At 54.5% G+C, this 21,410-nt stretch overlaps 1 protein-coding gene across 4 annotated transcripts in view; it reads left to right on the top strand.

Annotated features, from left to right (window-relative positions):
* The first annotated feature begins 6,640 nt into the window (after positions 1-6,640).
* DGKZ (diacylglycerol kinase zeta) overlaps positions 6,641-21,410 on the top strand; it is a 43,105-nt gene continuing 28,335 nt past the window's right edge. For 2 of the 4 annotated variants that reach the window (XM_078433431.2, XM_078433430.2), the window contains exon 1: positions 18,379-18,797. In XM_078433431.2, coding sequence (XP_078289557.1) covers positions 18,637-18,797 — 161 coding nt within the window. In that variant the 5' untranslated portion in view covers positions 18,379-18,636. Of the gene's footprint in view, positions 7,417-16,338; positions 16,530-18,378; positions 18,798-21,410 lie in introns of those variants that run through there. The other 2 variants (XM_078433429.2, XM_078433432.2) reach the window with 2 other exon arrangements.

The raw sequence follows: 21,410 nt of genomic DNA, 5'->3' as shown, positions 1-21,410 counted from the left end.
CTCTCTCAAAATAAATAAATAAACTTTTTTTTTTAAGTCAAATAGTTTAGAACAGCTGGATGGTAGAGAGCAAGGAAGCAGAGAGCTGAGGCCTGATTGGTGATCCGGGGCCAGACCCCAAGGGGCCTCGAATGCCTTGCTAAGAGGCATTTGCACTTTATTATACAGGCATGACACTTTCATACTCAGAAGCAGGGCATGGTGGTGGAGTGATGCCTACACTGGCTGCCCCTGGAAAAGCTGGACAAGACCGGACAGGACTATGGAACCTCAGAACTGGCCATCAGGCCCCATCCTCTCATCCTCTTCCTCCACAGCCGCTTCTAGCCCACTTGATGGGGACTTTGCTGCCTGCTGCTGGGCATCAGTTATAACTGCTAGAGCTTTCAGTTCTCTACAGCAAGTCCATGAAAGCCTGGGCTCTCGGCCCCAAGCTGCTGCTGTTGTTATTATTATTATTATTATTTTAAGTTTATTTATTTATTTTGAGAGAGTGAGCATGAGCAGGGGAGTGGAAGAGAGACGGGGAGAGAGAATCTCAAGTAGGCTCCGTGCTGTCAGCGCGGAGCCCAGCGCAGGGCTCAAACTCACCAACCATGAGATCATGACCTGAGACAAAACCAAGAGCCAGGCACTTATTCAACTGAGCCACCCAGGCACCCCTCTTCTTATTATTAACAGTAACTTTCAGCAGACCTCTTTCCTGAGATTCATCCATTCCCTCTATCAGTCTCCAACAAAGTGTCCTCAAAGGCGCTAGGCTGGTGGTCAAGGCTGGAAAGTAAACCGGCCTCGCGGCCAGTGTGATGGAAGGATCACATCACAGTGTGATGGCCAGTGTGATGGAGAACAGAAGAGAATCATGTATTTCAGATTGGGTGGGTCAAGGAGGGCAACTCAGAGGAGATGGCCCTTGACTGGAGCATTAAAGCATGGGTAGGAGTTGGTAAGGTAGAGAGGGGTCAGGGTTTTGGGGTGGAGAGAATGGCCAAGTGCAACGGCATGGAGCCATGAAAAACAGGGCCAGGACTGAAGGGAGGCAAGGGGGCCATTAGGTTGCAAAATGCATAGAGGTGCTTGTACCAACAAGCCTGAGAATGAGCCCTCCTTAAATGGTGCACCCAGGCACCCAACCTGCCTCACCTTACTTAGTTCTGGCCCTGATGAAAAGGATGGCCCTTTCAAGGATCTAAACAAACAACATTTTATCCTGAAGGTGATGGGGAGCTACTACATATTTTTAAGCCAGAGAGTGAGATCATCAGATCTGCCTGTCCCAGGGCTCTGCAGGGGGTATAGCAAGGGTGAGACAGAGTCCAGAGATAATTAGAAAGAATTATCAATGGCTTTGACATCAAATTGGCTATGGGGTGTGAGAACGAGGGCAGAGCCTGGGATGACATTGAGGTGTCCGACGTGGAGGCCATGGTGGATGATGAGATCGTTGGCCAAGACCGGGAATAAAGGGGGAGGAGCAGGTTTGGAGAGAAAAAGAATTCATTTCAGCACATCTCGAATTTGAGTTGCTTAGAGAATATTCACATCAACATGGAAGTCTAGGGCTTGGGAGAAAGGGATGCCAGGTGGAGATTAGGACTTTGTTAGCACCCAGGTGGTATGTTAGAGTCTTGCGTGTACATAAAGGAAAGGGAGATAAGGGCAGAACTCCAGGAAGATGGACAATAAGAAACAGTGGAAGAAGAGGAGTGAACCAGGAGGCTGAGAAGAAATGATTGGAGAGGGGAGGAAAAGCAGGAGAGGAGAGCATCTCAGAAGCTGACAGAGGAGAGCCTCCGGGAGTGGAGCCCAGGGGAGTCCAATGGCCTCTGAGAGGTTGGGAAAGATGAGAAGAAGACAAGGCGTCTGCTCATTTTGACAAGAGGAGGTCACCAGTGACCGTGATCAGAGCTGTGTTGGGGAGAGCTGAGGCGGAAGTGAGAACAGGAGGGCTGGATGGGATGGGGGTGAGGAGACCCCGGGGGATGCAGGGGATTGTTTCAAGGAGCTCCACTATGAAGGAACAGAGGGTGGCAACTGGAGGGTGGACATAAGTGAGATCAAGAGCAATTTGGGGCTATTCTTTTTTTTGTTTGTTAAGTTTTTATTTAAAGATTTCCTTTTTTTTTTTTTTAAGAGAGAGAGCATGAGTGGGAGAGGGGCAGAGAGAGAGAGAAAGAGAGAGAGAATCCCAAGCAGGTTCCATGCTCAGTGCCTCAGCGCAGAGCCCGACACAGGGCTCGATCCCATGACCCTGGGATCATGACCTGAGTCAAAATCAGGAGTCTGATGCTCAACCAACTAAGCCACCCAGGTGCCCCCTTTTTAAGCGTTTATTTAAATTCCAGTTAGTTAACGTACAGTATGATTTTAGTTTCAGGTGTGTAATATAATGATTCTTTTAGATGGGAGAGAGTTGACCATGGTTATTTCTAGAAGACAAAGAACCAGCAGAGAGGGAAGAGGACAGATGAGAGGCATGGGGCAAGGATCCATAGAAGAGATGGAGAGGTCCACTCTGGACCAGAGAGGCCCGGACAAAGGGAAAGCATTTCTGCAGATGCAGAATGTGTGGAGACAGGAAACTGAGGCAGCCCCCCATCCTGTGGCTGTGAACCTGGGGAGCAATGGTGAGGGTTGGCATGGGAGTTGAATTGGGGGGAAAGGGGAAAGTTTGAAATAGCAGCTCAGAGGAATGGGAAACCAGGCTGACTTTGGGGGGGACCCTTCATCATTTATTCATTCATTCATTTAACAACTATTTACAGGGTATCCCTTATATGCAAGGCACCACGCTAACATTGGAGCACAGACAAGACTCGGCTCCTGATACCCAAGGGGTTGAAATCTAGCATTCTCCTGTTGTTGACCAGCAACCATCTGCCAGGCATTGAACTGATCATTTTACGTGTCCCCATTAGGAATCAAAATAACCCTAAAGGTTGGGTATGTTTACAGACTAAGAAAGTGGGGTTCAGGGAGGTAAAATGACTTGACCAAGGTCATACAGCCAGTACGTGGCCAAGATGTTATTTGAATGCAGGCCTGTTTGGTTTTCATGCTGCCCCTCCAGCTCTCCAGCTCTCTCTCCAGTGCCCCTTCCCCTCTCCTCTAGATGCCCTTCCTCTCAGCCCAGCTTTTTATTCTTGCAGTAGTTCCAAGGATATTGCAGCTTCCTGGACGACTAACCCAGAGAGCCCAGGGTTTGGCGAACTGGTCTAAGTGAGGTCATCTGTGATCACCACCTCTGCCTGTGCATCCCATGCAAGGCAGTCTTTCCTGCCTATGTAAGGACGCAGGGTTAATCCCCTTGCACAAGCCACTTATTGACTAACCACCTCTTCAGGGCCATGTGTCACTGTCCCTAAGGGGGGGGGGGGCACATCCCCCATGTGTCCCTGGTGATGGATCTGCAAACTTCACATTCTATTGTCAGCTGTCTTTGCCCCCTACCCACATCTGATGGCTTTCAGGGTGCCAGTCATCCTGTGCAGATTGCCACAACAAACCCTTTGTTACACATGGAAACCAAACCTCTAGAAGCAGGGAGAACAACTGTGGGCAATGCCTGGAGCTGGAATAGGCCAGGACAAGGTTCCCATTCCAGAGCGCTGGATGGCCCCAGGAGCCATCCGGCCAAATTGGGGTATAACCGGTGCTCCTGGGTCACTGGGGGAGAGAGGCTGGGAACTCACCTCCAAAGGAGGCATAGTTTCTCTGTCATCAGAGTGGCAGCTAAGAGCAGAGGTGCTGATGTCTGTGCTGCACTTCAGTGTGTGACCTTGGCGAGTTACCTAACCTCTCAAAGCTTCAATGTCCTCATCTATCAAATAGTTCCCACCCTCATAAAGTTGCTGTGAGGGCTAAGTGAAAGCTTGCACACGAAGCTCTTAGCACAAGGTCAGCTATCCAGTAAACATTCTAAAAGGCATTAGCTATTATTTTCTGAGCGCAGAGGCAGGCAGTGGGCTGGAGATGATCAAAACAGCTAGCGGCAGCTGGGAGAGGCCGCAGAAGGTGGCCAGACTGGTCAGGGGAGAGGCCTTCATTTTTCCCTTGGATTCTCAGGAAGTGAGAGCCACGGCTCAATGATAACACAGTCAGCAGCTGGTCCTAAGTAGGGGAGGTGTGAGGACGGAGGAGAGATGCTTCAGTTTAAAAAGGATTGAGTGGGGAGAGCTCGGCAGGAAAGAGCTGCACAAAAAAAACCAACGTGGAAACCCAGCAGCTAGGCAGCTGGTGAGGGAATGTCAAATCCAGATAGAACTACCATAACTCATGGTATAGGAGGTTACGCTGGGCCAAGCTGCTTGGAAAATTAGCAATCTCAAGGGCACACTGGGGGGGGGGGGGGAGACAGGTAGAGGGGTTCCCTCCCAATTACCCTGCCCCCTCCCCCAACAAGTGGGCTTCTTTAGAACTTGGATTTAGGGAGGAAGTTCCCCTATGGCCAAGAAGTTTGATGCAGGGGCACCTGGGTGGCTCAGGTCATCATGAGCTCACAGGCTGGTGAGAGGGAGCCCCATGTTGTGGGGCTCTGCCCTAACAGGGCAGTGTCTGCTTGGGATTCTCTCTCCTTCTCTCTGCCCCTTCCCTGCTTGCCCTCTCTCTTTCTCTCTCTCTCTCTCTCTCTCACAATAAATAAATAAACTTTTTTAAAATAGGAAGTTTAATGCAATTCCATTTATTCCAACATGGAATTAACCCAACATGGAAGTGCCAGGCCAGGAGAGGGGTGGGAGGCGGTGATGAGGCAAGTCTGTTCCTGCCCTTTGGGAGTTTAAGATGATAAAAACCGGCAAACACGGGGCTGTTACTGTGTGGCAGGCAGCAAGGAGGAGTGGAAAAGGGTACGAGTTCTGCGGCTAAAAGACCTGGATTCAAATCCTGGCCCCACGATTCACCTCTTGAGCAAACAAATCACTTGAATGACATCACCGTGTCCTCATCTGTAACATGGAGGAAGTGATAATATCTACCACCCAGGGTTGTGGTGAGAATCAAACGAAATGTTAGTTATTGTTAGGGTGTGAAGGGGAGTGCCCTGAGAGAGGCCCAGGAAATAGTTACAGGGCTGAAGGAGGGAGGTGGCATCTGTTGCAGAGCATCAGGTAGGGGCTCATGGGGGATGCAACGCTTGAGAATGGCCTTGACTAATGGACAGGATTTTAGAGACAAGGACATGCTCTAGGAAATGGGAACAACCTGGACAAAGGCACAGAGGGGGACAGCCACTGTAGGCCTGGTGAGATTGGTGGAACCTCGAGCAGCTGACCCTCTTTGTAGCCCATTCTCCACCTCTGGGAGTCTGGTCCTTCCCACCTCCCTGGGCTCACGGTCAGTGGCAAAAGGTAAGGCACAGACTAGATAACACCTGGTGCAGACAGCAATGGGGCCTGGGAGGAAGGAGGGTGCCTTTGAACTGGAACCATCCAGGGGGACTTCCTGGAAGAGTGGGCGTTTGAGTAGAGCCCCCGAATGTGAAGTACAGGAGGAGATTTCAGGGGCGCCTGGGTGGCTCAGTCGGTTGAGCGTCTGACTTCAGCTCAGGTCATGACCTCATGGTTCATGAGTTCGAGCCCCGCGTCGGGCTCACTGCTGTCAGCCTGTCAGTGCAGAGTCCAGCGCAAATCCTCTGTCCCCCTCTCTCTCTGCCCCTACCCCACTTAACGCTCTCTCTCAAAAAATAAAACATTTTAAAAAACAGGAGGAGATTTCAGATGAACAATGCTGTACAGGCTTTATGCCAATTCCCAGAAAGAATAAGGAGCATAGATGACTGGGAGGAAATAGATGGGATCAGAGCATAGGATGTGGGAAGATCAAGGCAGACCCTGAATGCCAGGCTAAAGTATAGGCAAAGAGAGACCTTAAATACCTCAGAGAGTAAATGCTGTGGTCAAAGGCCAGCTTCAGAAAGATGAGTCTGGGGCAGTGAATAGGATGGGCTATATCTGAGAAGATAACCAGGGTCCCACCATCACCCAGATATAAGGTTCAGATGGTGAACACCCCAAGGACAAGAGGGGAGGGTGCAAGGGGGAACTACAGGATTTAGAGGGAGAAGAAGAGGGGGGAGTCCAAAATGGACTCCAAGAAGACTTCTAGCCCTTCCTTTCTGAATTGACCCCCCCCCCCGCCCCCCATCGGCTTCTCCTGATTCATTCTTTTGGAAGACCCTGGCCCAGGAGCCTCAGGGGGCATAAGGTCCTAGGAGGCAGCTGGGCCTTGAGGCCACCGGGTTCCAGGGTCAGGAAGCCCTCCATCCCACCCCCACCCCCAGCTGGGTCTCTCTCCCTGCACGGTCCGGAAGAGCTCTAGGCCTATAGACAGTGTTACCCGCAATCAGGCCCGTCCCCAAATTTAATGCATCCCAGAACATGTTCCCTTTCCTGTGCCCTTCCCCAAATCTAATTGAGTCTCTAAATTCCCGTGGCGCCGACAGGGTTAAAGCCAGCTCATGTCACCGCCCCCGACCCCCCCCCCACCCCCCCCCCCCCGCCAAACCCCACCTGCCCGCCGCTTCAGCGAATGCCGGAGCCGGAAAGCGCGGGACACGGCGTGGGGGTGGGGGGGGAGTGGAGGGGGCCTCACAGCAGCTGATTGACGGGCAGGGCGGTGATTGGCAGCCGCCGAGCAGCAGGGTACCGGGGAGCTGGTGCAGGGGTGGGCTCTGGCGGGCGCCCCACACCCCCAGCCTCGGCCGGGGGCAGGGTTCGTGCCCACCGCCGGCAGCACCCGGATCGCTCCTTCCCTGCCCCGAGCCGGGCAGGCTGGGCGGGGCGGCGCCCTACCCCCCGGACCCCGCGGGCAGGCGAGTGTCTCAGAGGTGACACTCCGGTGCGCGGCTGGCAGGAGCGCGCTCGCCGCTCCTGCTCCGGCTCGGCTCGGGCTCGGGCTGGGGCTCCGGCTCCGGCCGTCCGAGGAGCGCCCCAGCGCGCACGACGCAGTCCCCTGACACCCGCCAAGGGACCCCCGGGGCGCGGGAGGATCCCCGCCGGCCTTCCCCAGGCCCGGCGCCCGGCAAATCGCTGCTCCCGTCGTCTGAGCCCCGGCGTCGGGAGGGACGTGCGGGCCCCAGTGCTCCCCCCGCCCCCACCACCAGCCCTGCCCGCATCGCGTCCCCGGGCCCAGGAGGAAGGGAGACTGAACTTTAGCGGGGAAGCCCGAAAGGCCGCAGGAGCCGCGGGAAGAGGACGGCCGCGGGATGGCCGAGGGGCCGGGCGGCGGAGGGCCCCGCGGGGACGGGGCCGGCGGCGGCCGGGCAGCCGAGGAGGAGGTGGTGCGGCGGCGCTGCCGGCGAGGGGAGGAGGCGGAGGTCTCGCAGCCGTGGCCCGAGGGACCCCGGGGCATGGCCGCTGCGCCCCCGGTGGAGGAGCGGTTCCGCCAGATGCACCTACGCAAGCAGGTGTCCTACAGGTAAGGAGAGGGGAGCAGAGGGGAGCGCGACGCTTGGGACCACCCCCCTTTTCGGTCAACATGTACGGAGCACCCGCTGCTTGCTTGGCGCTGCTCTAGGCCCTGGGGATCAGAAACGACCACCAAGGGGTCTCTGCCCTCCGTATGCAGGGGGAAGGGGGTGCTTCTGGGAGCCCCTCTCTAGGTGAACCGTCCTACTCATTCGACATGGAATTACTGATGCCAAATGTGGACCGGACACTGTCCCGGGCGCTGAGGAGAGAAATAACCAAGACATGATCCTCACAGACCTCCATCTGCTGAGGAGATCCAGGAGATGACCCCTGGCCCTGCTTCTGGGGGAAAGAGGGACCCCCTACCGGTTAATAGGCCTTACCTGAACTTTTCTGTGGGCTGACTGTGTGCTAGGCACTGGCTTGTGGAAGTGGCTAAGGCATTCCCTGCCACCAGGGCTGAGACCCTGCTGCCTAGAGATGAAGAAGGAATGCCCTCCCAGAGCCCTTTGCCCCAACAAGTCCTTACTGTCATCCCCAGTGGCAGATTGAAACTCGCACTTTCCACGAATCTTCTTAAGTGCCTTCTGCCTGTGAAAGATTCCCAGCCTCCCTGGTCCTGCCCTCTCTGCCCTGGGGGGTTTCCTGGAGGAATCAGCTGCAGTGGACCCCAGGGACCAGGTTTATGACTTAGGATGGGGCGAGGGAGGGCTGCCCATCAAACAAGAGTGGGTAAGTTACACAGAGGAGAGGTCTGAGGAGTGGGTGGAGGGAAGGCAAGGGCAGCCCTTCCCTTCCTCTTTCTCTCCCAGACGACAGCCTCAACTTGGACTCGCTGCCCCACTACACCCTCTAGACCAGAGTGACCTCCTTTGGAGGGTCCAGCAGGGACACTGAGGCATCTGCAGTCCTTGAAGACATCAGCCTGGTTAGAGAGGATAAGTTTCCTGTCTGTTTACAACCCAGGGACTTGAGATGTGTCTCAGGCTGCCCGGCTTCTCCCTGAGGCTTCTGGGAAGATGTTTCATAAAACTGGCCCAACCCTGAGAGCTTGAAGGGCTTGAATAGGTTATGAGGCCATTAGTCCATGAGAGAAGGGGAGGAAACTTCACCAGTATGAAGTGAGATGCTCAGAATAAATAGGAAGTAATTTGGGTTCATATGGGCCCTACCTTCACTTTCTGGGATATGTAAGGAGTCAGGGGTCCACTGGGCTCCATTTCCAGTTCTTCCAGAACACCAGGCTGAGAGGAGGGCATCAACTGTCCCCTGCCTTCTGGTTGCAGATAGAAGAGCCCCTGAACGTCCCCTCGGGGAAGAGAGAGTACCAGGGATTGATGGGGAATGGACATAGACTATAGAACCCTGGAAGAAATATTAGTCTGGAATCCAGAAGCCTGGCTTACATCTCACTTCTGCCGGTAACTTGCTGTATGTCCTTGAGCTAGACAATCTCTCTGTCTCTGAACCTCAGTTCTTCATCTGTAACATTAGGGGATGACCCCAAGATTTTCCCTGGCTCTGGGGCAGGGACAAACAGCATCTGAAGTTGGAAAGGAGGCCAGAATGGGGTTGAGGCTTAGAGGATTAGAAGTAGAGAATAATGAAAGGGCTGAGATGGAAGGTGTGTGCGTGTGCCCCCCTCCTCACCTCCCTACAGAAGCAATTGGCAAAGACTGGGTTCCCCCAGGGTGGTTCCTGAATGGAGACCCCTCCACAGCCCGAACTTGAGGCCTCTAGTCATGAAGGATGCAGGGTGATAAACTACGGTTCATCTCTGGCTGTAAAGGAAACCTCCAGGCCACCTATGTGAGGGCTACAGGAGACAGCCCACATGGGTTCCAGCTGTCACCCCTGGACAGATCACGCAAGGCACCTCCTTACACCCTGCAGTTAGGCCAGGAGCCCAAACTTAGGACCAGAGCAGCACAAGGCATCAAGGCAAGAAGAGCCCCCTGGGGAGAGGGCAGAAGAAGGTCTGGAAAAGCACATGTCCCTTATACCCTTCTGGCTTTTCCCAGGCTGGAGGCTGCCCTCCAATAGTCTCCTGAGCCCAACCCTGAGTATTTAGAACTTTCTCAAGTATATGAGAGATACTTTTCCTCAAGCCCCCAACTGAGGGGAACCCCAGTGGAATGAGCTGTGTTTCTGGCTAAGCCCTCCCGTGTGGCCTCCGGAACTGGCCTCCAGTTCTGCATGGCCTGATGACTTCCTTGTACAGGTTGCGGGGGGCAGACAAGAGCTCAGGCCCACAGTGGCCTTTTCCACATCCTCCGCCTGCCAGAGTTCCATGTGGCTCTGGCTCGCAGATAAACCTCCCACCCCGCTGTGAGGAGTTGCTAAGAAAAGCGGTTGAAAGCCCTTCATGGAGAGAAAAGGCTTTTAGACAGAAACGCGGGGGTAAAAAAATCTGAGGGCGAGGGGTGGAAACGGAAGCAGGATTGAGGCCTGGCTTTCTCTGACGTAAGTGAGGACGGGGAGGGGGGGGGGCTTTCAGGAGGATGCTAGAAGCTTTTAGGGATGTGATGGCTTCTGGGAAAAGGGTTCCCACAGCCCCATGGTGGGCTGGACGCAGCGCCGGCAGCTGCTTTAGGTGGATGGAGAGATAGCAGGTCTGTGCCAGTAGTAACTCTTGGTGGGCAAGGGAAGTCGGGGGACAGCTTCTATCTACATCCGGGCTTGAGGAAAAGTATCCATACACTTGAGAAAGTCCTAAGCATCCAGGGTTGGACTCAAGAGACCACTGGGGGGCAGCCTCCAGCCTGGGAAAAGCCAGAGGGGTACAAGGAACTTGGGTTTGGTCTGAAAGGGTCAGAAGATGCACAGCTTGGACCTCTGGAGCTCAGCCCAGTGGTTCCCAAAACAGATCACCTGGGGATCTCTTTTTAAATCATCTCTAAAGCCCTATCCCTGGAGATCCTGCTATATAAGTAGTCTGGGGTTGGGCCTGAGCATCTCAACTTTAAAAACCCCTCCCAGGTGATTCTGGGGGTGAAGCAGGTTTAGAAACCTGTGAAGAAGCTGAAGAAGAGAGGTAACATGTGAGCCGAATCACGGGGGTGTGGCTGGCAAGGGGCTCCCCTGTGCTGGGCGCTCTTGTGGCCCCAACAGGACCTTGAAGGAGGACCAGTACCTCTGTCTATAGTTCTGGCCCTGGGCCAGGTACTGTATGAGATGGAGGTGTGGGACACGGTCCTTTCCCTCGCCAAAAGTATGATTTGGTACAAGGCCAAACAGTAAATATCTTAGGCTTTGCAAGCCATACAGTCTGTGTCACTCTGCTCTGCCATTGTAGCACCAAAGTGGCCACAGAAAACTTGAAAACGCATGAGCATGGCTGCATTCCAGTGAAACTTTATTTATAGACCCTGAACTTTAAATTTCATATCATTTCCACTGTCACAAATATTATTCTTTTGCTTTTTTTCCAACCATTTAAAATTGTAAAAACCCTTCTTAGCTCACAGCCATCCAAAAACAGGCAGCAGGCCGGATGTGGCCCATTGGCCATGGTTTGCCAATCCCTGATCCAATAGATAGATGGGATGGGACGGTAGGCACTGAGAATTGACCTGGACACTGGGCAAGAGGGCACATGCATTGCACCAATAGAGGCACTGCGGTGCACATGTATGCAGTCTTTGGGGTCAGAGAGACTTGGGTTCGAATTCCAGCCGGGCCCTTCCTAGCTGGGCAAGTCACTTTTACCTCTGACCCTGTTTCCTCACATGGAAAACACGAACAATAATACCCACACAGGAGAATGGCTGGGAAGATTGAAGAAGATAAGAGATGTACAAGTCAGAAGACCTTTGGGCCTCTATAGCTGGACCTCTGGGGGAGGGGGGTGTCCAGGAAGGCCCCTGAAGGAGGTTGACCCTGAGTGATGGTTGGGTAATGAGACCTGGGAGTGGTGGAGTTTCCCCGGAGACTAAGCAAGAACTGAGCACGATGCCTGTCCCAGACTACAGTCCTCCCCAGACCCCCTCCGTCCCCAGAGAAGGGTGGGGTGGGGAGGAAGCGACTGGAGGCGCCAACTGGCAGGGAAGGGTGCCCCTCCTGTGGGCATGGGGCTGCGGGTACACAGCTCCTTGAGGGAGGGCCACCTGATCCAACTCTCCCTGCTGCTATTTACCAGCAGCTAAAAATAACCCTGGAGTGACAGGGGAGATGGGGCCGATTTGTAATTTAAATAGCAACAGAATAAAGCAAGGAGCTGCAAGAGATCACATTCTGTCCTGAATTAAAAATGCAAAAACCGGGGGCAGAGAGCTGAGCTGGAGCTGGAGGAGGGGGTCCGCTGACAGAGGGAGCTGGAAGCGGGGAGTCTATCCATTTTCCTTCCTTTGGGAAGGGCAGGGACAAGGCCCAGACTGGAGATCCTTCCTCCCCTCAGGGACCTGAGACTCTTGCTGACTAGTGAGTCAAAGGCCAAGGAGGGCAGTGCCCAGAGGTGGGGCCAGGCACAGTGCAGGGATTGGGATCCCAGAGAGAGGGGCTTATTGGGTCCTGTTTTGGCACATAGCATTTGGGACATACCCCCCCGCAGCTCATGCCCCCTACCCCCACACCAGGGGAGCACAAGCCATTTGGGCACTTTGGACGGAAGCTGGGAGGACCAGTTTGAGCACAGCCATTTGAACAGGTGCTTCTCTGGTGTGCTGCTGAAAATGTAGCCCAAGGGCCAGGCATCAGGACGCCTGGGTCAGAGTCTCATTGTTGCTTCAATTTGTACAATTCCAGAACAGAGCATTCAGAGAGGCCCCTCAAGGTCCAGGTCCCAAGGACAAGGGTTAGCAAAGGCTAGGAAAGGCTTCTCCTCAAGGATATATGAAGTGGGTAGGGAAGGCATTAGGACTAGATTTGGCTTCTGATGAGCTCTACTGTGTTTGACCAGTGTTCTTGGCCTAGAGATATTTGCAGAAGGAAGACAAAGCAGGATTCACGGAGTAGGTGGGGGCTTGAGGGCTACTGGACAGTTCACCCCAAAGCCCTTTTTACTCTGTCAGCCTTCCAAGGGCCTGGGCTTTCATCTTTAGGGACTTTTTTCTTTTGGTTCTAAGTGCATCTATCTCCAGGAGGGGGTGATAGGACTGGAGGCATGAGGACTGAAGGGTGCTTCTGCAATCAGGGCTTATGACCCAGTACACAGGGGTAGGAGGTTTGAAGGGCAGGAAGTCTGCTGATCCTGCCCTGGGGGCTTGGCTACAGTAGGGGTGGGAGGGAGCTCCTTAGGGCAGATGCAGCTGACCCAGAATAATGGAAGAACCACCCAAGCTCCTCTCACCTCCAGCCTGGGGACCTGGGGTGTGCCAAAGGACAATTTCCGAGAGAGATCGTGGTTTGAGGGACCACCCTTGACTGCAGAGTGCCAGTCCTATACCCACAGCTCTCTTGCCCCAGGGGGAGAGGAACCCAGCCCCTCCTCCAGATTTCTTCCTGCACACCGCTTTAATGAGCCTGCCCAGAAGGGGTCTAATCAAAGTTCCATCTGTCACTAGCCAGGGGCAACCTGCAGCCCCACTCAGGTACATCAGTCTCCTCTGTGGGGGCAGAGGCCCAGCACCTGGGCAGAGGCCAGGGAGCAGCAGGTATTTTGGGCTCTGGGCTGCTCCCAAGGCCCTCAGCAGGTACCTGGACAATAGGCTTAGCTGCTGAGGAGGGATTTAGATTCAAAAAATTCCCTGTGCCTCACCACAGCCACTAGTGCAAACAGGAAGCCCATCTCCCTCCCTCTGCTCAGCTTCCTCTCCTCACTTCCACGGGAAGTTACTGAGCACACATACTGTGCACCCAGCACCGACCTAGGAGCAGCATAGGGTCCAAGAATTTTGCAAGGAGACAAGACTGACGTGCACACAAGGTCGCATGACATAGGAATGTTCTTGGGAACAGAAGTGAGTGTCAGAGATAAATCAGTGGGGTGGGAATGCTGGCCCTGGGGCAGCATTCGAGACTTGGGTGTTTATAAAATATTTGTCATATGAATGGATAAGTAAAAACCTGGAGGTTGGGAAGGAGATTCAAATGAATCAGAGCAGACGAGATTTTAGAAATCATCTGGTCCAACCTAGAGATGTTACGTGACTCACCCAGGGTCACACAGCAAGGGCTGGAGTTTGAACCAGTGGATTCTGTGTCTGGGGCTCTTTTCACCTTCCCACTTGTGCTTCTTGGGCTTGGGTTTTGAAGGATGGAGATTTTGATTGGTCAAGCATTACGGGCAGACAGGGCAAGGAGAGCACCATAGGCAGAATGGATTGGCAAGGGTGAGGGTGGCATGTTAAAAGAAGTGTGAAAAAAAGAGAGAAGCAATGTTTATTGAGCACCTACTGGGAGGCAGGCACCAGCGTGGTGTGAGCTGAGAGAAAGTCTCCACAGGGAAAGCCTGGACAAAGAGGCAAAAAAGGAAGGAACCAGAGCATAAGGAGCCTCGAAGGTCAGGCCAAGGAGGCTGGCTTGGCTGGTTTTGAGAGCAGAGGCTGTCCAGATCGTGGGTAGAGCATTTCGTGCCCTGGTACATTTCTTTTCCCCAGCTCCCAGTTGCTCATCCAGGCCACTGAAAGTAGAACACCTCACCCTCTGGGGCCTCAACAAAGCCCAGAATAATTTTCTTACCCAGATTCCTCTTCCTGTGTGTATCTGGGTGGATTCTGAGGGGTCCCCAGCTCCCCAATGCTGGCACATGTTGTCCTAGCAACTGCCAAGGGCATCCTCCCCAGCACTGTGCACCTGTCCCTTCCAGCCTCGTCCTCTCCAGCCCGCCTGGGAAGTATTGAGCTTGGAGGAGCACAAGTCCAAGGGGATCCTGGTCTCCCAGTCAGGATTGCTCTGCCTCTCAGAGCCTCCAGCCTGTCCTGCTTCCCCTCAAGAGTCACATTTCCTGCTCTCCGCTGTTCCAGGTCTGCCAGAAGCCTCAGACTAAAAACAAGCCCAGCCCCATTTCCTCTGTTTAACTGCTCGAGCTACTTGCAAAATCCCTGGGAGAGGAGGACATGACATGGCCCTGCAACAGCCTCCTTCTAGAATAGGCCTTGACCTGGCTGGCAGTGTCTCTGATGGGCCACAGCATACAGGACCTGCCTTGAGGGATTCCGAGATGATGGGTTCGAGGGAGAGCTGCTGGAAAAAGGGGGTGCCAAGCCTCAGAGTAATCATCCGGCTATGTCTCAACCCCAGAGAGGCAATGGGATGTCTTATTTAAGGATACAGACTCTGGGGTGAGCTTCTTAATTCTACCACTTACCAGCTGGATGACCTTGGACAGATGAGCTTGGTAGCTCTGTGCCTTGGTTTCCCCATCTGTAACAGGAGGAAAATAACAGGAGGATAAGTTTGGTACAAGGGTTCAGAGGTTTCTGGCACAGAAATGTCCAAGAAATATTAGCTATTATTTTATCAATGCTGAGTATTAATTATTCATGATATGGCATGATTTATTAAATAAATATTTATTGAGAAATATGTTCCAGTCATGAGGTCACTACAGCACCAGATGGAGGTTTCCCAGAGCTGGGATGGCGTTGTGTGCATTCCTGTGTCTTCAAGTTCTGTAGCGTAAATAGTGATTGAACTGAACTGAACTGACACCCTTTCTGTCCTCGAGAAATTTACAGCCTTTCTGGGGTAACAAACACATAGAAAGCTCAAGAACAGTGTGATTAAAGAGCAGTGTGATTAAAGAGTGTGATAGAGCAGTGTGATTAAATAATGCTTGAGGAAGAGACGATTTCCATCCCAGAACCAACTTTAACGATAAAAAGTAAGTGTATTCCTTACTATTTATTTACTAAATCTTCCCAATGGCCTCAAAGTCCAGCAGGCCTGGTTGCTATCCTTCAGGCACATCAAGTACATTCCTTACTCAGGGCCTTTGCTGTTTCTGTTCCTTCCACCCAGAATGCTGTTCTCCCAGATAGTCACGTCGTCTGCTCTCTCGATTCATTTAGGTCTGTTCCCAAATGTCACCTCCTCAGAGAGGCCTTCCCTGATTTCCTACCTAAGCAGGAGACCAAACTCTTTCCTCATCAAATTCTTTCCCCTTCACTTTGGCTTCTTTTTTCTATATAGCACACCCAACATTATGTCATGTATTATTTGTTTCCTACATGTCTTCCCCACTAGAATCTAAGCTCTGTGAGGTTAGAAGCCTGTTTCCTTGCTCACTGCTATATGGTCTGATATAGTGCTCGATGCATAGAAGATACTCAATAAATATTCACTGAGTGAATTAATTTGTAAACCCTTTACCTCTTATCTAATCCCCACCAAACTCCATGGGCCCAGTTATTACTATTGCCCCCCTTCCATCTCACAGATGAGAACACTGAGGCCCAGAAAAGCTCCGAGATATATATTCATCAGTTTTTCTGTTTCTATCCCACCTTACTCCAGAAAGGATTTAACGTGACTCAGAGAAGTAGCCCTCTCTGATCTGATTCAGTAAATGACAGGAACGGACCATGAGCCCACATCTTCTGACTCTGTTCTGGTTACTTTTCTCACTCCACCGCTGTCCCGTGTGCCCACCCCCGGTCTGATGCTGACAGAGGTGTTAAGGAGAGAGAGGTGTGTAGGGGCTAGGCACTGCCCGCCATGTAGCCTCATAGTTGTGATGAAGAGATCTTAGCAGGACCAAATGGTGACGATCCGAGAGGCTGAATGGAGAGGAAGGCCAGACTGAGGTTGAGGTTCGGGTTCCAGCCCAGGCAAGCCAGGCGGCCTCTGACTCCGGCTGTCTCCTGGCAGCTGGGCTGGACTTGTCCTCACCTGCCTGCCTCTTGCCCTCCCATGCAGCCTCTCTTCCCAGCCATTCTCCTGCCCCAGTCAGCGGAAGGCGCCTACAAGGCCTGTGGTCCTCTTCTGGGGCAGCCCGCTGGCCTCTCGCAGGGCCCCCCCCCCCAAATCAGGAAGTGCCGAAAGAGGAAGAGAGTCGCCGGGCAGGATGAGCGTACTGGGGGCTGGCCACAGAACCGGGGGAGGCTGCGATGAGGCCACAGCTCTGGGCCCCGCGGAGGCGCTGGGGACAGAAGAAAGGGAACGGCCGGGGGCACTGAGGCAGATGTGGCGCTACCGTTCCTGGGACGTGCCACAGATCCCAGCAGAGGCCCCCCAGACACAGTAGGTACTCGAGGTGGCCCGGGAATGGGCATAGCAATGTCTGGCCCTCTCTGAGTCCTTTATCTGTGGTGGGGGGGGGGGGTGGCAAAAGTGAGGTTACCCACCCGTTGTCCAGCGGCTCTGCAGAGGCTCAGCAAAGGGCAAAGTGTTCTTGACAGGGTGAGGGGAGTTCTGATGTTTGAATTGCTGGGAGGCAGTGTGGTGGGAGGCTAAGAGTTGAGCGAGCTAGTAACAGGAGGATCTGGGAAGCACAGCCCCCACAGGAATGTGGCGTTGGGTGTTGTAACGCTGTGTGCAAACTCCGTGGGGTCTTCAGCTGCCTCCGGTCTGACACTGTCAGAGCTTGGGGTCAGAACCATTGGGAAACATCCTCAGAGGGAACCATACACCCCAGGAGGACAGTGTCAGACCCATTTGGGGATTTCACTGCCCTCCTCCTGGCCACCCTGGCACCTGTGCTGGCTGGAGGGCTGGTACCCCCACCTCCCTGGTCACACTTTCTCCGGGCCTACAGGAACCTTGAAGGACACTGGAAGAAGGTTCTGAGCTTCTGGGCACTGGTTGTTTCTCAAAACCACAGGTTTGCCCCGAGCATTGGTTATATGTGGCTGGTTAAGGCTGGAAAATGGGCTGCCAGAACCCCAGAGAAGAGGGTGAAAGTGAAGGTGACACAGGATGTGGCTTTGCAAAAGGAGTGCTAACAGAAACAGCGGGCAACTGATGTGGGCATCGGGGTGACACAGTTTGGGAGGAAGAGGACCGTGATCTCCGGGTTCCTGGCCTCCCCTTGTCAGCCCTGTGGGGACTGTCAGAAGCTGCCCCAGCCGTTGATTCCCAAGCACGTGTGCTGGTTGTGCCACCCCAGTTGACTGCTCTGGTTCCAACTGCTTTCCTCGTCTCTAGAGGGGGACAATCTCTGTTGCCTTTGGGGGTGTGTTTGCAAGGCATATTTCTGGGTGAGTGATGTGTGTATAAGAGGGATGTGGCAACGTGTAACTGTTGTCCTAGGGGGGTATTCGTGAGTAGGAGAAAGATGTGTACGTCCTCTGTGGGTGTGCATGTTGGTGAATGAGAGTGTGGTCCTTGTGTGTATGTGTGTATGAGTGTGTAAGAAGTGTGCAGGTGACTCCTGTAGTGTCAGAGATCTACAGGACCCACTGGGTATTGTGTTGGGAGAACACTGTGTTAGGAATGTGTGAAAGGGTTGGAAACAACTGTGAATAGCTGAGGAGAGATTAACTTGTATGAGAAACGTGTATGTTCTTTGCTGGTGTGTGCCAGGGTCACGAAGTGACTTTGGTCCTTGGTATATATATCTGAGTGTGAGAGGCTGGGGTGGGAAGTGTTAGCTTAAGTAATGAGTGAGCCTAAGTGTGTGTGAGAGGCGTGTTTGTTCTGTGTATGGGGAGCACTGTGTGACTTCTGTTCCTGGGGGGTGTGATTTGGGAGAGCCAAGGGGGTAAGTGTGGAGACGGTATGAGTGGTTGTGAGTGGGCACAGGGGGTGCAAGAGAGGTGTCTATACCGGTGTGGCTGTGGGAGGGAAGGGGGGGGGGTGACAGCTGCCCTCGCGAGTGTTCACTTGTGACTATGTAGGTTGTTCGGGGAGGAGCTACGGGGAGGAAAAGATCGTGTGCGTCTGGCTGCGCTCAGCGCGGGCGTGTCAGGCCGGAGGAGATAATGTGGGATCCAGGCGGACCAGCCAGGGGATGGGGAGGCGGGGGGGATGGGGAGGCGGGGCCCCCGTGCCCCCGCCCCTTCCTGGCCCCGCCCCCACCGAGGCAGGTTGCGGCGCGGCCGGTGGCCGGCAGAGGGCGCCGCGAGCCGGTGCCGCCGCGCAGCCGAGGGGGCGTGCTCGGCGACGGGCAGGCAGCGGCCCGGCCAGCTATGCGGGGTCCTGCGGCCGCGGCTGGCGGCACTTCCTGGAGCCGCGGCGGCCGCTTCCCGGGCACCTGGGCGTGGGACGCGGGGGCGCGCGGCGCGGGGCGGGCGGAACGAGGGCGCGCCATGGCCGCGGCAGGCGGCGCGGAGCCGGCGTGCTGAGCCCCGGCCGCCCGCCCGGCATGGGCGTCTCCCGCGGGCCCGCCGCCGGCCGGGGCTAGGGCCGGATGGAGCCGCGGGACGGCAGCCCCGAGGCCCGGAGCAGCGACTCGGAGTCGGCCTCCGCCTCGTCCAGCGGCTCCGAGCGCGACGCCGGTCCCGAGCCGGACAAGGCGCCACGGCGCCTCAACAAGCGGCGCTTCCCAGGGCTGCGGCTCTTCGGGCACAGGTGAGCGCGGCGGCGGCGGCGGGGTGGGCACCGCGGTAGCGGGCGGATACCGCTCCTGGCACCGGCAGGCGTCCCTCGGCCGTCTCGGGACTGACACCGAGTGGAGGTCTTCCCCGGGCACCGGCGGTACGGGCTGCCTTGGGTTGGCTCCGCGTCGGGGTCATCCCTCAGCGTCCCGGCACTGGCACCGCACGGAGGTCTTTCCCAGGCACCGGCAGCTTAGCGTGCCTCCTCTGTGGTACCGAGGCAGGGTCAGCTTCCACCTTGCCTGCAGGGAGAGAGAAGCACCTAAGCCCCTTGGCACCAGCAGGTAGGGCCCTCGTGGCTGGCCACTCACCCCTTCTTGGCACTGAAGAGAACAGGGCCCCCTCTGAGCCTCCTGGCCACAGTGAGGTGGGGGTCACGCCATCACCCTCCTCCCCTCCGCCCCCCGGGCCTCGGTGGGGCCGTTTGCCTACCATCACTGCATGACATTTGCAGAACATGGCCTCTGTTGATACTGTCACAACACATGGCTGTCCCAGAGCGCTGGTTACTGAGCTAATTGCTCATCACTTTAAGCCTCTCCCTGGGATTGGGGGGTGCCTGGCCACCTGTGTTCTATATTGCTCTTAGTTGGTGGAGAGACCCCAGTCTCTACCTCTGCTAGGCAGTAGGCATCTCTCCCCCTACCCGCTTCCAGCCCTTGCTGGGAAAGGGATGGGGTGGGCTGCAGTCTGGAACGTGCGCTGGCTGTTCAAGCCCCAGCCTGCCCCCTCCACTGGCACACCAAATGTCATCAGCAAAGCCTGGGACAGGGCTTTGACCAGGACTCTGGTGAGGAGCTGGGGAGGGGTGTGGAAAGATTGAGTGCAGGCAGCTCATGGCATGTGTACCAGTGTTGGCTTGGAGCCGCTTCCAGCCATGCAGCCCTGGTGTAAGGTGAGGGAAGGTGGTGGGGCCCCATGAGTATCCCACCTGGCTCCCTGGGCTTTTTCTTAACTGACTCCTGCCCTTCTCCAGTGGCTGGGGAACTTGCAGCCAATTAGCTAAGGACCCCAGAGCCAACTCAGGCTGGACTCTGATCCCTTGGAGCCTGCCCAAGGCCTCCCTCTCACTTTTCTTTGGTTGCCCAGGCTTCAAGGCATTCAGCACAACCCCCTCTCTGAGCTTTGCCCTGATCCTTCCCGGGGTAGACTTTACCCACCAATAATGTGGACAGTTTTCTCCTATTGTGCGGGTTGGCGTCCCTGTAATGCTGACCTATGCCCTCTGCCAGCCTTACCCTGGCCAGGGCTCTGTTCCTTGTATCTGTGTCACCAAGCACACCCAGAGATCAGGATTCTCACACTGGCAGATGGAGCTCTGTGGGCTCTTGTGAAGCCACACAGGCTTCAATGTCATATAAAACAGGGCAGGGAGCAAGGCTTCTCGTACCTCTGTTTTGTCACCCACAGCCCTGCAAGATGGAGCAGTTTACACCCAGCTCTGCAGGATGTAGTCTCCAGTTTTCGCAGGCTCCGGAGGGGGAGGGAGGGGCTCCACCAGAGGCTTCCTGTCCCTGCCCACAGGGTACCAAGCATTGAGCTCTTGTGACCTGTGGCTGTGCCGGTTCTGAAGGGCACAGGTTTGTGCATGTAGAGGTGAACTTCAGGCACATTCAGGAGGAAGAACAAGAAGCAAGAAAATCAACAAATACTTTACATAATTCTCTGACATAAGCAGAACAGGTGTTATTTTTCCATTTTTATAGATGAGGAAAAACACGAGCTTAAGGAGATAAGTAGTTTGCCTAGAGTCACATAGCAAGTAAGAGGCAGAGATAGAGTTGTAACTCTAGTCCAGAACCCTTTCTCTATACCAGGTTCCTGAACAAAACATCACAATGACCTAGGGAGCTTTAGGAAATTCAGATTCCTAGATCTTATCCTTAGCACGCCTGACTCATCAGGTCTGGAGGTTGGGCCTGGGTGTTTTTTAAAGCTTCCCAAGTGTTTCTAACGTGCGACCAAGTTTGAGAACCACAGTATTACATCACTCTGGGGATGGTAAGTGATCTGATAGGCTGCTTAATAAGAAGGAAATCAAACAGCACCTCGGGAAGCATGTAAGGAGTGTCTCTGCATAGTAGCACTGTGCTGGGGGCACTGGGGCATTCAGAAATTAATGTATTTGGAAAACCAAGTAGAGTCAGGGAGAGGGCAGTGGAGGAAAAGACCTCCCTGATAGTCCTGGGAACTCCCGAGAATCAGATGCCCACTGAGGCTGACCCCCACCCCTTGCTTTGATTGGAGGGAGGGGGGCAAACATTGGGAATAGTGCACTTGCCTTGGGCACTGCCCCTTTAATGTTTTTTATTTGGTCCAGCCATGTTCGCTGGTTGCCCATCTCGGGTAAAGGTCCCGGTGCCCCAGCTGAAGCCAGCGTCCCCGTCTTTTCCCTAGGCTCCGTGCTCATCCTTAGCCAGGCTCTCGTGCTGCTCACTGGGTTTCCGCCCTCTGCATTCACCCTATCCTGTTCCCCTTCCATCCAGTACACACCTTAGAGCTTGGGGCTGAGGGACCTGGTAAGTGAATTGTCAGTGGCTAGAAGGGAGGACCGAGGATAACAGATTGCTGGTGACTGCTAAAGCTG

This window comes from Panthera onca, chromosome D1 (genome assembly GCF_046562875.1).
Source record: "Panthera onca isolate mPanOnc1 chromosome D1, mPanOnc1 haplotype 2, whole genome shotgun sequence".
Taxonomy (NCBI): Eukaryota; Metazoa; Chordata; class Mammalia; order Carnivora; family Felidae; genus Panthera; species Panthera onca.
This window is presented reverse-complemented; position numbering and strand designations above follow the sequence as displayed.